This window comes from Lathyrus oleraceus, chromosome 5 (assembly GCF_024323335.1).
Source record: "Lathyrus oleraceus cultivar Zhongwan6 chromosome 5, CAAS_Psat_ZW6_1.0, whole genome shotgun sequence".
NCBI lineage: Eukaryota > Viridiplantae > Streptophyta > Magnoliopsida > Fabales > Fabaceae > Lathyrus > Lathyrus oleraceus.
The window spans coordinates 423,825,316-423,843,847 of record NC_066583.1 but is presented as its reverse complement, the minus strand read 5'-3'; the positions used below and the strand labels follow the sequence as shown (position 1 = coordinate 423,843,847).

General features: G+C 39.5%; 1 protein-coding gene across 1 annotated transcript; it reads left to right on the top strand.

Moving 5' to 3' along the window:
* Nucleotides 1-16,795: 16,795 nt before the first annotated feature.
* On the top strand, nt 16,796-18,301 carry LOC127081127 (uncharacterized). The gene is made up of 2 exons (XM_051021409.1): nt 16,796-16,922; nt 17,064-18,301. Exons 1-2 carry the CDS (start codon nt 16,796-16,798, stop codon nt 18,299-18,301), a joined length of 1,365 nt encoding a protein of 454 aa, XP_050877366.1.
* The last annotated feature ends 231 nt before the right edge of the window (nt 18,302-18,532 follow it).

The window sequence follows — 18,532 nt, the reverse complement described above, 5'->3', positions numbered from 1 at the left end:
AATACACTGTGATGCCGTTCGGTGTGTCTAATGCTCCAGGTGTGTTTATGGAATATATGAATCGTATATTTCATCCGTACCTTGATAATTTTGTTGTGGTGTTCATAGATGATATATTGATATATTCTAAGACGGAAGAAGAGCATGCAGGACATCTGAGAATTGTTTTGCAGGTGTTAAGAGAAAAGAAATTATATGCAAAGTTATCTAAATGTGAGTTCTGGTTGAAGGAAGTGAGTTTCCTTGGCCATGTGATTTCGAGTGGTGGGATTTCTGTTGATCCTGCTAAAGTTGATGTTGTATTACAGTGGGAGACTCCGAAGTCTGCTACTGAGATACGCAGTTTTCTGGGGTTAGTTGGTTATTATCGCAGATTTATTGAGGGCTTCTCTAAGTTGGCATTGCCGTTGACGCAGTTGACTAAGAAGGGTCAAGTGTATGTGTGGGATGCAGCTTGTGAAGCGAGTTTTGTTGAGTTGAAGAGGCGGTTGACCAGTGCTCCAGTGTTGATCTTGCCTAATCCTGGTGAGTCCTTCGTTGTTTATTGTGATGCTTCTTTGATGGGTCTTGGTGGTGTTTTGATGCAGAATGGTAAAGTTGTAGCTTATGCTTCTAGACAGTTGAAAGTTCATGAGAGGAATTATCCTACGCATGATCTAGAACTTGCAGCTGTTGTATTTGTATTGAAAATGTGGAGGCATTATCTGTATGGTTCCAGATTCGAAGTGTTCAGTGATCACAAGAGTCTGAAGTATCTGTTTGATCAGAAAGAGTTAAATATGAGGCAGAGAAGGTGGTTAGAATTACTGAAGGATTTTGACTTTGAATTGAGTTATCATCCCGGTAAGGCTAATGTAGTTGCAGATGCGCTGAGTAGAAAGTCTCTACATATGTCTATGATGATGGTTCGGGAGCTTGAGTTAATTGAACAGTTCCGTGATATGAGTTTGGGTTGTGAAGTTTCCGCTGATAGTGTAAAGTTGGGTATGCTGAAGTTGACTAGTGAAATTCTGGAAGATATTCGGAATGGTCAGCAAGTTGATGTCGCTCTAGTTGATCATATTACTATGGTTAACCAGGGTAATGGTGGTAATTTTGAGATTGATGAGAATGGCATCCTGCGATTTAAAGGTAGAGTTTGTGTTCCTGAGGTGTCTGAATTGAAAAAGAGTATTCTTGAAAAGGGCCATAGGAGTGGATTGAGTATCCATCCAGGTGCAACTAAAATGTATCAAGATTTGAAGAAGTTGTTTTGGTGGGCTGGTATGAAAAGAGATGTTGCTAAGTTGTGTATGCCTGTTTGACTTGTCAGAAGTCAAAGATTGAACATCAGAAACCGGCAGGTATGATGCAACCTTTGAAGATTCCTGAATGGAAGTGGGATAGCATTTCCATGGATTTTGTGACGGGATTGCCGAGGACGGTGAAAGGTAATGATTCTATTTGGGTGATTGTGGATCGATTGACTAAGTCGGCGCATTTCTTGCCGATGAAGATTAATCACTCTTTAGAGAAGTTGGCAGAGTTGTATATTGAGGAGATAGTGAGGCTGCATGGTATTCCATCCAGTATTGTGTCTGATAGAGATCCCAGATTTACTTCTAGATTTTGGGAAAGTTTGCAGAAAGCGTTGGGGACTAAGTTGAGGTTGAGTTCAGCTTATCATCCTCAGACTGATGGTCAGACTGAAAGAACTATCTAATCCTTGGAGGATTTGTTGAGAGCTTGTGTGTTGGAGCAGAGTGGTTCTTGGGATAGTTATTTGCCGTTGGTGGAGTTTACTTATAATAATAGTTTTCATGCTAGTATCGGTATGGCTCCATATGAAGCATTGTATGGTAGGAGGTGTAGAACTCCATTGTGTTGGTATGAACCAGGTGAGAGTGTTGTACTCGGACCTGAGATTGTGCAGCAGACGACTGAAAGGGTTAAGATGATTCAGGAGAAAATGAAGATTTCTCAGAGTCGTCAGAAGAGTTATCATGATAAGAGGAGGAAGGCACTTGAGTTCCAAGAGGGAGATCATGTGTTCTTGAGAGTTACTCCGACGACAGGTGTGGGTAGAGCTTTAAAGTCTAAAAAGCTTACTCCGAGGTTTGTGGGTCCGTATCAGGTTTTGAAGAGGGTTGGGGAAGTGGCGTATCGGATAGCTTTACCGCCATCGCTTTCTAATCTGCATGATGTGTTTCATGTATCTCAGTTGAGAAAATATATTGCGGATCCTTCGCATGTTGTTCAGTTGGATGATATCCAGGTGAGGGATAATTTGACCGTTGAGGTGTTGCCAATTCGGATAGATGACCGAGAAGAGAAGACCCTGAGAGGTAAGAAGATTGCTCTAGTGAAAGTTGTTTGGGGAGGTCCAGCTGGTGAGAGCTTGACTTGGGAGCGTGAAGATCAGATGAAGGAGTCGTATCCGGCTCTATTTGCTTGAGGTATGTTTTCGAGGACGAAAACTTCTAAAGTGGGGGAGAGTTGTAACACCCAGAATATTGTTAGATTAATTTAAATATTATTTTAATATGATTATTTGAAGGTAAAATGAATTATTAAATAATATTGGGAATTATTATTATTATTATAGATGTTATTTATTTTAATAATAATTAAATAAATAAAATAAATGGAATATGAAGAGTGGAAGGGTAAAAGTGGAAATGGATAAAAGAGGCCAAGGTAAGAACTCAGAGTGTTTTCACGTATTTTTGCCTCAGAGTTAGAGAAAGGGAGAAACGCTGAAGAGAAAGAGAAGGAAGAGGAAAAGGCCAAAGATTGCTCAGAACTTCCTTCAATCCAAAGAGGTAAGGGGTCTGAACCTTATTAAACGATAATATGCGAGCAAATTCATGATATATGTTGGATTGTTGATGGATTTTGAGGATTTTAGGGAGATTGGGAAAGTTTGGGGTTTTGATGGAAATTCTCCGATCTGTGAGTTTTGTTGAGTTATATGCTTAGAAGCCCGCGCGTCCACTGTTTCCGCACTTAAAATCTTATTTATGCACATAACAGCCAAATGACGTTCGCCATTATGCCTTTGGCGTTCGCCATTTGGGCTTTTTTTCCAGAATAAGAGCGTTTAACGCTAATGGCGTTCGCCATTAGCCTAATGGCGTTCGCCATATCAGTTTGACGGACAGTTTTTCCAGAATAAGAGCGTTTAACGCTAATGGCGTTCGCCATTAGCCTAATGGCGTTCGCCATATTAGTTTGACGGACAGCTTTCGCGTTTTAAACTCCCAGATGTGATATCGTTGTAATGTTGTTGTTGTTTTGTTGAGTTGTATGTCATGCTATTAATGATGATGATAACATGACTATATGATGCTGTTGTTGCTATGTTGATTATGATGCATGTTTGGTGTGCATGCATTCATGAAAGGCCGATGCCTAGTGATGAACGGACTGAGTTCCAATGATGTTGTTGACTCCGGGCTTGTGGAGAGGCTTGGTTCCTTGCGGGGAACTCGGATTCTATGGTGATGAATCTGGGAGTGGTGATCCTGTAGTTGGTCACAAAATGGGTATACCGAGTCGTGTTGAGTCATGCATGGGTGTGTGCATTGCATTTGATATGTTGTTTTGTTGATGTTCATGAGTATGTTGATTATGTTGATTATGATGATTATGATGAGCTGTGTTGGCATATGTGAAATATATTTATGTTTATATTTCTGTCGTTATATTATTATTTAATAATGTAATTCTCACCCCTTCTGCATGTGTTTATGTTCATCTATGATGAGCAATGTGCAGATAAAGAGGAGTAGCTATTGTTGAGGTTTGAAGAATAAGTGTAGAGTTATTCTACGGAGTCGAGTCAAATGCTCTGGTCATGTGACACCGGGGTTATGGGATTCGATAGATAATTGGTTATTATTTACGTTGTTTATGATGACTAATATGTTGAGATGCTTTGTTGAGAAAATGTTGAAACATTATTATGAATTGTTATATGATGAATGATAATATTTGTGTTGTTGTCCGCTGCGAAGTTTTAATAAAATAAATAATATGTTTTATGTTGTGATGCGATAAGTGTTATGTTGTAAGAAATGTAAATTCTTCTACATGTTGTACTCTGATAATTTATTTAAATATGTCGTTTGGGTAGAAGGGTGTTACATTAGTGGTATCAGAGCATAGTCAGTCCAGTCGAGTCATAATGTGATGTTTTCCCTGTTGGTCGATTAGTGTAAATGACACTGTCGATATTTAACGGTGGTGGTTGTGTTGTGCAGAGTATGGCTGGAGAAAATGACCGTGCGATTGCTGAGGCTTTGGCTGCTATGGCGCAGGCTATGCAGGCGCAGCAGAATCCGCCGGTCGACGAGTTTAAGAATTTGGGAAGGTTTCTGAAGAATAACCCTCCTACATTCAAAGGGCGCTATGATCCAGATGGTGCTCAGATTTGGCTGAGGGAAATTGAGAAGATTTTCCGGGTGATGACGTGTACTGAAGCACAGAAGGTGCAGTTTGGTACGCATATGTTATCTGAAGAGGCTGAAAACTGGTGGGATAACACTCGCCAGAGAATTGAAGTACCAGGTGCTGAGATGACTTGGGAAAGGTTCAAGACGGTCTTTCTGGAGAAATATTTTCCTGCTGATGTGCGATGTAAGAAGGAGATGGAATTTCTAGAACTGAAGCAGGGTAACATGTCTGTTGCTGATTACGCTTCGAAGTTTGAGGAGCTGGTGCAGTATTGTCCTCATTATAATGATGCTGATGCTGAGGAATCCAAGTGTGTCAAGTTTGAGAACGGGTTGCGTCCCGAGATCAAACAAGGCATTGGTTACCAGGAGATTCGTAGGTTTCCTACACTGGTTAATAAGTGCAGGATATTTGATGAAGATAGCAAGGCTAGGACTGCTCATTACAAGAGTCTTAGTGAGAAGAAGAATAAGGATCGTGGTAGTCCTTATGCATCTCCGAATGGTAAAGGTAAGCAGAAAGTAGTAGATGAGAAGAAGCCAAGTGGGGGAGGATCTCCCATAGCTGGTAAATGTTTCAAGTGTGGCGAGCCAGGCCACCGTGCTGATAGCTGTACCAAGAAAGTGCTGAGATGTTTCCGATGCGGTCAGGCTGGTCATAGAGTTACTGAATGTAAGGATGCTGGTCCGACATGTTTTAATTGTGGCGAGAAAGGCCATATCAGTTCGCAGTGCTCGAAACCGAAGAAGGCGGCTACTGCAGCTCATACTACTGGTAGGGTGTTTGCCCTGAGTGGGGCTGAAGCTCCTAAAGAAGATAATCTGATTAAAGGTACTTGCTTGATTAATAATGTTGAATTGCTTGCTATTGTTGACACTGGTGCTACTCATTCGTTTATTTCGTATGAGTGTGCGACCAGGATTGGTGTGATTATGTCGTCCCTAGGCGGAAGTATGGTGATAGATACTCCTGCTAATGGTTCTGTGAAGACTTCTGTTGTCTGTCGAGGTTGTCATTTGATGATCTTTGAGAGAGAGTTCGTGATTGATTTGGTGTGCTTACCCTTGCACCAAATTGATATTATTCTGGGAATGAATTGGCTAGAATTCTATGGCGTGTTTATCAACTGCTATAGGAAGACGGTGCGGTTTTCTGAAGTTGGTGAGAATGATGAGGCAAGATTTCTATCTGCTAGGCAGGTGGGGGATTTTGTGAAAGATGAAGCTCAGATATTCGCTTTATTTGCGTCTCTGCAAGCGGATAAGAAAGTGGTGAGTGTAGATTTGCCTATTGTCTGTGAATTTCAGGATGTGTTTCCGGAGGATGTAAGTGATTTACCTCCAGAACGTGAAGTCGAATTTGCCATTGACTTAGTACCAGGTACGAGTCCAGTGTCGATGTCTCCTTATAGAATGTCGGCAACTGAATTAGTTGAATTGAAGAAGCAACTTGAAGAATTGCTTGAGAAGAAGTTTGTGCGTCCAAGTGTTTCTCCTTGGGGTGCACCAGTATTGTTAGTGAAGAAGAAAGAAGGTACGATGAGGTTGTGTGTCGATTATCGGCAGTTGAATAAGGTGACTATCGAGAATCGGTATCCATTGCCGAGGATTGATGATTTGATGGACCAGTTGGTTGGAGCTCATGTTTTCAGTAAGATTGATTTGCGGTCGGGTTATCATCAGATCCGAGTGAAGTCAGATGATATTGCGAAGACTGCTTTCCGTACGAGGTATGGTCATTATGAATACACTGTGATGCCGTTCGGTGTGTCTAATGCTCCAGGTGTGTTTATGGAATATATGAATCGTATATTTCATCCGTACCTTGATAATTTTGTTGTGGTGTTCATAGATGATATATTGATATATTCTAAGACGGAAGAAGAGCATGCAGGACATCTGAGAATTGTTTTGCAGGTGTTAAGAGAAAAGAAATTATATGCAAAGTTATCTAAATGTGAGTTCTGGTTGAAGGAAGTGAGTTTCCTTGGCCATGTGATTTCGAGTGGTGGGATTTCTGTTGATCCTGCTAAAGTTGATGCTGTATTACAGTGGGAGACTCCGAAGTCTGCTACTGAGATACGCAGTTTTCTGGGGTTAGTTGGTTATTATCGCAGATTTATTGAGGGCTTCTCTAAGTTGGCATTGCCGTTGACGCAGTTGACTAAGAAGGGTCAAGTGTATGTGTGGGATGCAGCTTGTGAAGCGAGTTTTGTTGAGTTGAAGAGGCGGTTGACCAGTGCTCCAGTGTTGATCTTGCCTAATCCTGGTGAGTCCTTCGTTGTTTATTGTGATGCTTCTTTGATGGGTCTTGGTGGTGTTTTGATGCAGAATGGTAAAGTTGTAGCTTATGCTTCTAGACAGTTGAAAGTTCATGAGAGGAATTATCCTACGCATGATCTAGAACTTGCAGCTGTTGTATTTGTGTTGAAAATGTGGAGGCATTATCTGTATGGTTCCAGATTCGAAGTGTTCAGTGATCACAAGAGTCTGAAGTATCTGTTTGATCAGAAAGAGTTAAATATGAGGCAGAGAAGGTGGTTAGAATTACTGAAGGATTTTGACTTTGAATTGAGTTATCATCCCGGTAAGGCTAATGTAGTTGCAGATGCGCTGAGTAGAAAGTCTCTACATATGTCTATGATGATGGTTCGGGAGCTTGAGTTAATTGAACAGTTCCGTGATATGAGTTTGGGTTGTGAAGTTTCCGCTGATAGTGTAAAGTTGGGTATGCTGAAGTTGACTAGTGAAATTCTGGAAGATATTCGGAATGGTCAGCAAGTTGATGTCGCTCTAGTTGATCATATTACTATGGTTAACCAGGGTAATGGTGGTAATTTTGAGATTGATGAGAATGGCATCCTGCGATTTAAAGGTAGAGTTTGTGTTCCTGAGGTGTCTGAATTGAAAAAGAGTATTCTTGAAAAGGGCCATAGGAGTGGATTGAGTATCCATCCAGGTGCAACTAAAATGTATCAAGATTTGAAGAAGTTGTTTTGGTGGGTTGGTATGAAAAGAGATGTTGCTAAGTTGTGTATGCCTGTTTGACTTGTCAGAAGTCAAAGATTGAACATCAGAAACCGGCAGGTATGATGCAACCTTTGAAGATTCCTGAATGGAAGTGGGATAGCATTTCCATGGATTTTGTGACGGGATTGCCGAGGACGGTGAAAGGTAATGATTCTATTTGGGTGATTGTGGATCGATTGACTAAGTCGGCGCATTTCTTGCCGATGAAGATTAATCACTCTTTAGAGAAGTTGGCAGAGTTGTATATTGAGGAGATAGTGAGGCTGCATGGTATTCCATCCAGTATTGTGTCTGATAGAGATCCCAGATTTACTTCTAGATTTTGGGAAAGTTTGCAGAAAGCGTTGGGGACTAAGTTGAGGTTGAGTTCAGCTTATCATCCTCAGACTGATGGTCAGACTGAAAGAACTATCCAATCCTTGGAGGATTTGTTGAGAGCTTGTGTGTTGGAGCAGAGTGGTTCTTGGGATAGTTATTTGCCGTTGGTGGAGTTTACTTATAATAATAGTTTTCATGCTAGTATCGGTATGGCTCCATATGAAGCATTGTATGGTAGGAGGTGTAGAACTCCATTGTGTTGGTATGAACCAGGTGAGAGTGTTGTACTCGGACCTGAGATTGTGCAGCAGACGACTGAAAGGGTTAAGATGATTCAGGAGAAAATGAAGATTTCTCAGAGTCGTCAGAAGAGTTATCATGATAAGAGGAGGAAGGCACTTGAGTTCCAAGAGGGAGATCATGTGTTCTTGAGAGTTACTCCGACGACAGGTGTGGGTAGAGCTTTAAAGTCTAAAAAGCTTACTCCGAGGTTTGTGGGTCCGTATCAGGTTTTGAAGAGGGTTGGGGAAGTGGCGTATCGGATAGCTTTACCGCCATCGCTTTCTAATCTGCATGATGTGTTTCATGTATCTCAGTTGAGAAAATATATTGCGGATCCTTCGCATGTTGTTCAGTTGGATGATATCCAGGTGAGGGATAATTTGACCGTTGAGGTGTTACCAATTCGGATAGATGACCGAGAAGAGAAGACCCTGAGAGGTAAGAAGATTGCTCTAGTGAAAGTTGTTTGGGGAGGTCCAGCTGGTGAGAGCTTGACTTGGGAGCGTGAAGATCAGATGAAGGAGTCGTATCCGGCTCTATTTGCTTGAGGTATGTTTTCGAGGACGAAAACTTCTAAAGTGGGGGAGAGTTGTAACACCCAGAATATTGTTAGATTAATTTAAATATTATTTTAATATGATTATTTGAAGGTAAAATGAATTATTAAATAATATTGGGAATTATTATTATTATTATAGATGTTATTTATTTTAATAATAATTAAATAAATAAAATAAATGGAATATGAAGAGTGGAAGGGTAAAAGTGGAAATGGATAAAAGAGGCCAAGGTAAGAACTCAGAGTGTTTTCACGTATTTTTGCCTCAGAGTCAGAGAAAGGGAGAAACGCTGAAGAGAAAGAGAAGGAAGAGGAAAAGGCCAAAGATTGCTCAGAACTTCCTTCAATCCAAAGAGGTAAGGGGTCTGAACCTTATTAAACGATAATATGCGAGCAAATTCATGATATATGTTGGATTGTTGATGGATTTTGAGGATTTTAGGGAGATTGGGAAAGTTTGGGGTTTTGATGGAAATTCTCCGATCTGTGAGTTTTGTTGAGTTATATGCTTAGAAGCCCGCGCGTCCACTGTTTCCGCACTTAAAATCTTATTTATGCACATAACAGCCAAATGACGTTCGCCATTATGCCTTTGGCGTTCGCCATTTGGGCTTTTTTTCCAGAATAAGAGCGTTTAACGCTAATGGCGTTCGCCATTAGCCTAATGGCGTTCGCCATATCAGTTTGACGGACAGTTTTTCCAGAATAAGAGCGTTTAACGCTAATGGCGTTCGCCATTAGTCTAATGGCGTTCGCCATATCAGTTTGACGGACAGCTTTCGCGTTTTAAACTCCCAGATGTGATATCGTTGTAATGTTGTTGTTGTTTTGTTGAGTTGTATGTCATGCTATTAATGATGATGATAACATGACTATATGATGCTGTTGTTGCTATGTTGATTATGATGCATGTTTGGTGTGCATGCATTCATGAAAGGCCGATGCCTAGTGATGAACGGACTGAGTTCCAATGATGTTGTTGACTCCGGGCTTGTGGAGAGGCTTGGTTCCTTGCGGGGAACTCGGATTCTATGGTGATGAATCTGGGAGTGGTGATCCTGTAGTTGGTCACAAAATGGGTATACCGAGTCGTGTTGAGTCATGCATGGGTGTGTGCATTGCATTTGATATGTTGTTTTGTTGATGTTCATGAGTATGTTGATTATGTTGATTATGATGATTATGATGAGCTGTGTTGGCATATGTGAAATATATTTATGTTTATATTTCTGTCGTTATATTATTATTTAATAATGTAATTCTCACCCCTTCTGCATGTGTTTATGTTCATCTATGATGAGCAATGTGCAGATAAAGAGGAGTAGCTATTGTTGAGGTTTGAAGAATAAGTGTAGAGTTATTCTACGGAGTCGAGTCAAATGCTCTGGTCATGTGACACCGGGGTTATGGGATTCGATAGATAATTGGTTATTATTTACGTTGTTTATGATGACTAATATGTTGAGATGCTTTGTTGAGATAATGTTGAAACATTATTATGAATTGTTATATGATGAATGATAATATTTGTGTTGTTGTCCGCTGCGAAGTTTTAATAAAATAAATAATATGTTTTATGTTGTGATGCGATAAGTGTTATGTTGTAAGAAATGTAAACTCTTCTACATGTTGTACTCTGATAATTTATTTAAATATGTCGTTTGGGTAGAAGGGTGTTACATCATCTCTGACCCCACCTTAGTACTTATGTAGGTTGGTCTTTTGTGGTCCCATTTCCCAGGTAGATCTCTTCGAGGGGATCTTACACCTGCATCTTCTGGGACTCATTTTGTGGGTTCTTTTCGAACCCTAAAGGCTCATTGTCATAGATACAATCAAGCCTCTGGCTTTCCGACTCGTCATCACATGGCACTATGTTCGCCAAATACTGGTCAAACGATCTCTTGAAACCCCTGTCGTCGACCCGATAATAGATTTGGTCGGCCTCGATATTCTCTACGATGCCGTCTTTTCTCCAGATTATGAGCCTTTGGTGAACCATTGAGGGAACACCGCCTATCCCATGGATCCATTCTTGATCCAGGAGTAAGTTGAAGTTGGCCTTTGAGTCTATTACCATAAAGAGTGTTGAACGTGTTGTCGTGCCTACCACGAGGTCGACCTGGACCACCCCCATTATATTGTTGGTCTTCCCTTCATAATTTGAAAGGACCATGTTGTGTTGTCGGAGATCTTCATCGACTTTTCCCATCTTTTTGAACAGAGTATAGGGCATTAGGTTGACTACAACACCTCCGTCGACAAAAACCTTATTTACCGCCACTCCATCCACCTTAGCTCTGATGAATAATGGTTTTAGATGGTACATCAACCCAGGACTGGGCCTTTCAAACATTGCTTTCTGCTCTTCCACCACGCCGTTGTTCATGATATAGTAGCATAAAGGCTTTCCCCTTTCTGTTTCGTCTGGTACAAAGTCTCCCTCTGTTTTAGAAACTTCAGACACCATGTCGAATTCAGCTGGCAGTACCGACACAATTCCGCAGTTTACGACGAAATCATCACCATAGATATCTTCGTTGTTTTCTCCATACATATCTTCGTCGAATTCCTTATCAGACTGAGGAGACTAATCAGGTTCTCCTTCCTCTAGTTAGGGAGAATATTCTGGCCCCTCCCCCTTCGATCTTTCTTCGTTTTGTGGCCGTCCCTCAATCTCCGATGAACACTCCACGTTCTGAGTGGCTATATTGCCTTCTTTCCCGTCGAGTCAACAGTCATGGCCACTGTCTGGTTGGCCACCATTTTTTCTAGTCCCTTGACCTCTGACACATGTTCCTTTTGTCCAACAGTCTCTGAAGTCTTCGATTGTGGGGTGGTAACAGCTTTCCCAGCTTTTTTGTTTCGCTGGTGGCATCTCCACTGTGTCCTAGTCATAGGATTCTTTCCTTTGTAGTTAGGAGAGATTATGTAGCCTATTCTCTTCTCTGGAGACGTTGCCTCTTTTTCCAACACCCTCCATTTTGGTTTCTTGCCCCCTTTCTGATTGCTAGGTTCTATCCACTTCTCCTGTGGAACATCACTGGGCAGAATGAATGTCTTCATGCGGGGACGTTGAAATTGTCTCTTGTACTCTTCGTTTCGTCGAGGAGCTCCGTTTCTGTCGAACACAAATCATGGGACAACAAGCTTTTCCTCCTTATTGGTCTTGTTGTCGGCCTCCAGTCTTTCGGCGGTTTTCTCGTTGAATATCGCGCTGCACTTTGGGCATAACAAAGCCTTTGATCCTTTCCCCTTGCACTTCTCCTGGAAGTCAGACAAACTTTCTCCCGGCTGGGGATAGGCCGACTCGGGCCTCCTTTCGTCTTTGACTTTGAAGCCTTAAGTAGTTTCGACCATCATCACTTCAAATGATTCAGCCAACGAGGTTGCTTTGAGAACCTCAATGAGACCATCAGTAGTCTCCACCATCATGCAGTCTAGAGGCTCCATATACAATGCTTCTTCCACCTTCAAAGGGTATGAATCCACCTGCATTTTTGGCCTTTCGCCAAACTGGATCCTTCCTTCTTTCAGAGCTTTCTGCACCAAATCCCTGAATAGAACACATTGGTGTCATACTCTAATTTTCAACCCTAAGATGCCACTATCATTTGTACCATTTGCATGACATCTAGCATTTTTGCACTACTAACCTATTGAAAATACAAAAAGATTTTTTACTTTGTTTGTCTTAAGCTAGGGTTTTGCACCAAGAGCTTTCAAAGATTGATCAATCAAGACTTGGCATGAGTTTTAACATTTAAAACTCCTCATCCTAACCAAGTAATCAAGTGACTTCCATCAATAAGAATCGATTTCAAGATCATTCCATCTCAAGTTCATCAAGCCACAATTCATCTGACACTCAAAATTAGGGTTTTGGTCAAAGTCAGTTTAATGTTGACTCTTTGACCAAAGCATGATTCTATGGCTTGAGGCATGAGATAAGGTATTAAAATGTGTACTCATAACCCACTCATACAATTCATATGGCTCAAGAGGTTAGGTTCATAAGCAGATGAAAGGTTGAACACAACTGATGAAAAAGTCAACAAATGCTTAAAGTCAAAATTTGACTTTTAAGATTTTTGGTCAACTATCGACTTTTCAAGTCAAGGATTATGAAAGTATGATCATTTAAGTCATTTGATCAAGTTTAGTCAAGAAAATCAAGGTTACTTGCAAAAAGGGCAAAGATGGAGAATTTGAAATTTATTACCAAGTCCCTAAAAAACATGTCCAAGTACCCAACTTTCCAAGGCCATAACTTATGATCCAAGCCACCATTTTCTTTGCTCCAATGATCAGATTAAAGACCTTGCTTCATAATTTAACTTTGTCCTAGGTGATAAAACCTCAAAAAATTCACGAATAAGGAGATATGCGGTCATGAAGTGGATGATTCATTTGTTTGTCAAGTGGTAAAACACTTAGTGAAATTTTCAGCATGCTCACCTAGTCAAGTGACCAACTTTATGCCAGTTTTCACCCAGATCCCAACTTATTCAAGAAAAGTCATAAACATGAAAGTTGTAGATCATGATTCCATCTTTCCGAAATGTCCAAGATCAATAAATTCCCATGCTCGAGCTAAGAGAATCAAATTTGGGAAGACAACCTCATGGAATGGTTCATAAGTCAAATTCTAAGCCAAAGTACACTACAAATCCAAACAAATCCATAAGTACATGTACTTATTGCTTCTAAATCTCACTCTAATCAGAAGATGACACACACTTTTGAGCCATTATTCAAGCAACCAAGCCATTACACAATGAATCATTCCATTTTTGTCATAAAGGTTACACTTCCATTTGTGTAAAGTGGCTTTAACCCAACATTAAGTACCATTGAGCTCCCAAATGGCTTTGGATCTGATACATACCAACTTTAAACATCAAGTCTACTCCTACACTTCAGACAAAGCTCAATAAAACACTCCAAGCCCCCCATGCTTTCGCCATGCTTCCTACTTGGTGTTTTGTGCAAGAACCAACCAACCAAGCAAACCAGTACAAGTCTTAATTATTTTATGATATTTGAGGATTCTTGAACCCTCAAGGATCCCTATAAATAGAGGACAAAGCCTCATCTATCCATAAACCAAGCTTTCTAAGAAAAACTCCATTCTTGAGAGCTTTTCAACCTTAACCTCCATTCTCTCATTTGGCTTGTGCATTCTGCAAACCGAAGGTTCCAATCATCTTCTGGGAACTCATAAGCATTAGGAGAGGCATCAAACAGTAGCTGGAATATTGTTGAAGAGGCATTGGACCTTGCTCCAATAGGTATATTCTTGCAATTTGAAACTCATCATACATACGTCATTTCATTTTGATTTCTGAAGCAAATATGTAGCATTTATTATGGTAAGAAGGATCATTAGCTTACATGTCATTTATGTTGTTGTTTATGTGAAATTATGTTGCTTGAAACCTAAAGTTTCAGTTCTGCTTTTTGCCTTCGTGCATCTCCATCTTTGATTATTAGCCAAAACCTATGGTACCATTGTGTTCCTTGCATTTTTCTATGCGATTTTGATTTTGATTTTATGAAAAATGGTTGAGAAATGAGAGAGATATGATTGATGAAAGATTGGAAAAATAGTGGGAAAAAGAAAACGAAAATGAGAGAGAGAGGTTGAAGATGATGCTGAGTTGGCATTGGAAAAAGTCCATGGAACCCCAAGGACGTGGGTTCGAACCTGACCAGCGTAGTGTTTATTTTTTTCTCATTTGTTAAATGTTCATTTTTCTTCATAACTTCAAAAACCCATAACTTCATGATCCCCTAACCTTTTTGGCCCATTCTTTTTGCCATGTGTTCATAAGAATGTCTATTTTACGATGACACCAAAAAAAATCCCAAAAATATTATTTATTTAACAACTTTTGATTGGATGGAAAACATGTGTTTTAAGTGTTTTTTAAGGCTCCTAATCGATTCTTTCGGCTTATGTCTTATTTGTTCTCGATGTTGAAAGTTTGTATGATTAAAGCACACTCTTTTAAATTTTGATTGTTATCCTTAACATGTTTGAACTTGATTATTTTCATACAATGTATCAATTGATTCACCTTGAAAACATGTTTGAATGAATGGTTAGGAGGTGATTAGGTTTCCACTTAAGTTTGGTCTTATCATGAACTTTGATTCAAGTCTAATGTTTATTTTGTGAAGACTTATAATGTGATGCATGTTTGACCTAAATTGATTCATGTTGTGTTTACCATGTACCAATGAATACTTTTACCATGTCAAGTATGATTTTGTCTTCACCATCAATATGTTGTGTCTTGTGATGTCATGTGAAACTTCGTCATGTGTTGTTTATGCTTATCTCAATGCCTAAAAAACCATGTTTAATATTGGCATCCATACCTTGTGATTGCCATTGTACTTAGCCATATTTTGTTCCATAATGTTAATGCATGTTCAATCTTGTTTTTGTTTATATCCAAGGGAAAAGAATCATGACATTATTGTCATTTTGCGTGTGTGTGTTCATCTGTATTCTATACAACTTTGCTTCCCCTTAATCCAAAAACTTCTAGATATAATCTTAGGTCCCCCTCAATTTAAACCTTAGGATTCTATCTCTCTCTCTCCTTATTATAACCACTTTCATAATAAACTTTGACTTAGGTCATTGTTTCTCCTTTTATTTCTTAATCAAATGCTTCAAAACAAGCATATTCAAAGATCTCTTCATAAGACCTAAAAAACACAAACTTAATTCAAACCCTTTTGCCACTTTGGCTCTTCCATCTTTAAAACCTTTTCATAAAATGATTATACATGAGTCATCCCTAGTTGAGATTTAAATCTCCTACCCTATAACATTATTTAGATTGATATTGATTCTTTTCCATTTGGAAGAGGTATGTGGCATACTTGTTGATTCTATATCCAAGTGAGAGCCCTTCTTTCAATTTGATACAAAGATCTATCTTCCATATGTTTGTGGTGGTTTAAATGGGAGTTTTCTCCTTAAGATGACAATTTGTCTCTTTCTCATAAAATCAACCCCAACAAATCCCTTCTAACTTTTGAACTCGAACTACGAGGTTTTGATCCTTCACAGGTACGTAAGCATAAGACTCAATGTCTTTCCAAATCATCAAACAATAAAAGATGTTCTTTTTCTCATCTCCTCAATCAAATATGAAACAATTTTAAACCAAACACATATATTTAAAAGGTTCCTGTAGAGTATTACAGATGATTAGGATGCTAATACCTTCCTTTTTCATAACACACCCCCGTACCTTTAGAATCTCCCCCCCCCCCTTTGCTTAGCTTAAGTTTAATCTTCTAGCTTTGCATATACATATTGGGTTTATTTTTGAATCTTTTCCCCTTCCCTTGGATAAATTAAATTTCGATGGTGATATTTTGATTCATGAGTCAAGTCTAATCAATAGCTTGGTCTCCGATTCTTCACCACGACAGAAATGGCGACTTCACTGGGGACTCAATATTAAGTGGGTGATACCTAACTTGTTTATATGTGTTTATTATTATTTGTTGCTATGTTTTCATGGGTTTCATTATGGAGATCTATAAGTGGTGACGAAATCCTAACCCGGATTAGAGAATACAAATAAGATAGGATGGTGGTATAATCAAAGTTACATGTCTGGAGTAATCCCAAGCATGATTAACATATGATATAACCCCGCTCAGTGGAGACCCCTTTGATGGTAATATTTGTTGTTACGAGTAAATCATAGTGGCATTATTATCTTTGATCTGGGAGTCTAAGAAACTGAGGACCTTTAGAACCCTTTCAACCCCTCTAAGCCTTTTTAGGATGTAGTGTGGAGATTATTCAGGTGTAAGATCTGAGGTAATTGTTATGCGATTCTACACTCAGACGAGTTTCTCTTGAGAAAATTATTGGTCTACGAGCAAGTCGTTAAACTGATAATATCCGAAATATGGATCTATGACTATGTGGACCACTTTAGAACCTTATTCTACAGGTACAAAATAAACCTATTAGTTCATACATTGTGGGATGGTTAGACCCTTGGCTCCATGCGTAATGTCAAAACCCTAAACTCATATTTGTGAAACATTCATTCATGCACTCATGCATCCATAAAAACCTTTTGCATAAAAAACTAAGAAACTCAATAGTTTTCTTTTGCAAATATCGATAGGTAAAATGGAACTTGGAAGGAGGAATATCAAGAAATACACTTTCAAATGTCCTGACTTAACAGAGTTGAAGAAGCTTGGTTCTATGATAGTTAGTCCAGAGGATTTTAGAGCTCAGTATGGAAGACTTATGGGTATCTTGAAGACCAAGGTTGAAGATGGAGTTCTCAACACACCGATACAATTTTATGATCCACTCTACCATTGCTTCACATTTCCAGACTACTAACTTATGCCTACTCTAGAAGAATACTTTTATTGGTTTGGTTTGCCAGTCTCTAACAAATTACCATTCAGTGGTTCAGAGAAGACCCCTACATCAGCAGCTATTGCAGAAGCACTTCACCTAGAAACGTCTGTTGTGAAGGACAACTTCACTAAAAAGGGAGGGATTCTAGGTCTAACCTCTAGATTCCTGTTGGAGAAAGCCTTTATCTTTGCAGAAGCAGATAGTAGAGATGCCTTTGAAGCCATTTTTGCTCTACTCATTTATGGAATTGTACTCTTCCCAAACATTGATGACTTCATGGATGTTAATGTTATACGAATCTTCTTAATTGGTAACCCAGTACCCACATTACTTGGAGATACCTACCATTCTATCCATCACAAGACTAAGAAAGGTGGTGGAACCATTCTTTGTTGTGCACCTCTCCTATATAAGTGGTTTATTTCTCACTTTCCCAGATCCAGGCTCTTCAGGGAGAATCCGCAGAAGCTCAGATGGTCTCAGAGGTTCATGTCCATTGATCAAGGGGGTATACATTGGTATGACCCCTCCTATGATGTTGGAGTAATTATTGACAGTTGTGGTGAGTTTTCTAACGTACCTCTTATTGGTGTACATGGGGGAATTAAATACAACCCTATCCTTGCCAGACGCCAGTTAGGATATCCTATGGCAAATAAACCCGACAACCTTCTGTTGTCAGGTTTCTTTTACCTCAACGACGAAGAGAGTTTCGGTTTGAAGGATAGAATCATACATGCTTGGCGCAACATTCACAGGAAAGGAAAAGATCGATTAGGAAGAAAGTATTATGTTGCTTTTGAGCCCTACACCCAATGGGTTTGTGCTAGAGCCAGTGAACTTAAGATGCCATATGCTCTTGAGAAAACCTCATTCCCTTTTGCTATAACATTATCATCCATCATTCCTATTGAGAATAGGGAAGAGTTTCAAGAAGTTTTGGATAGGTTGAAATTGGAAAGAGACACTTGGGAAGGCAAGTACCATGTCTTGAGTGATAAGAAGATGAAGATGGAGCAGCAGCTGAAGGAGAAGGATGATTTGATTGAGAGTTTGGAACAACAATCTGTGAAGAAACATGAGGAACAAGAAGGTTTACTTCTCTCTAAAGGCCAGCCATTTCATGAGTACTCCAGCATACCTCCCACCTCAGGTGCTTGGAAGGGAATCGCCGACAAGCTTATGATCGAGAATGCTCAGCTAAAGAGGCAACAAAGGAAGCATCAGCCAGCAGCAGGACCTTCTACATATGAGATTCCTTAGGACTCATAGACTTAGCTGTTTTCCTCTTGTATTGTTTAGGATCGTTGAAATCGTATTTTACCCTTTGTAATCCCTCAATTGTTTAATAAAAAGAGGTTTTTTTGTTCATCTTATACCAAATTTTGTCTCTATAATATTTGCAATAAATTATTGAGTCTCTTAAAAATTAAAACTCATCTTTTGCATCTTCATATCATGCATCATTCAAGCACAAGTTCCTGTATTTCGAGA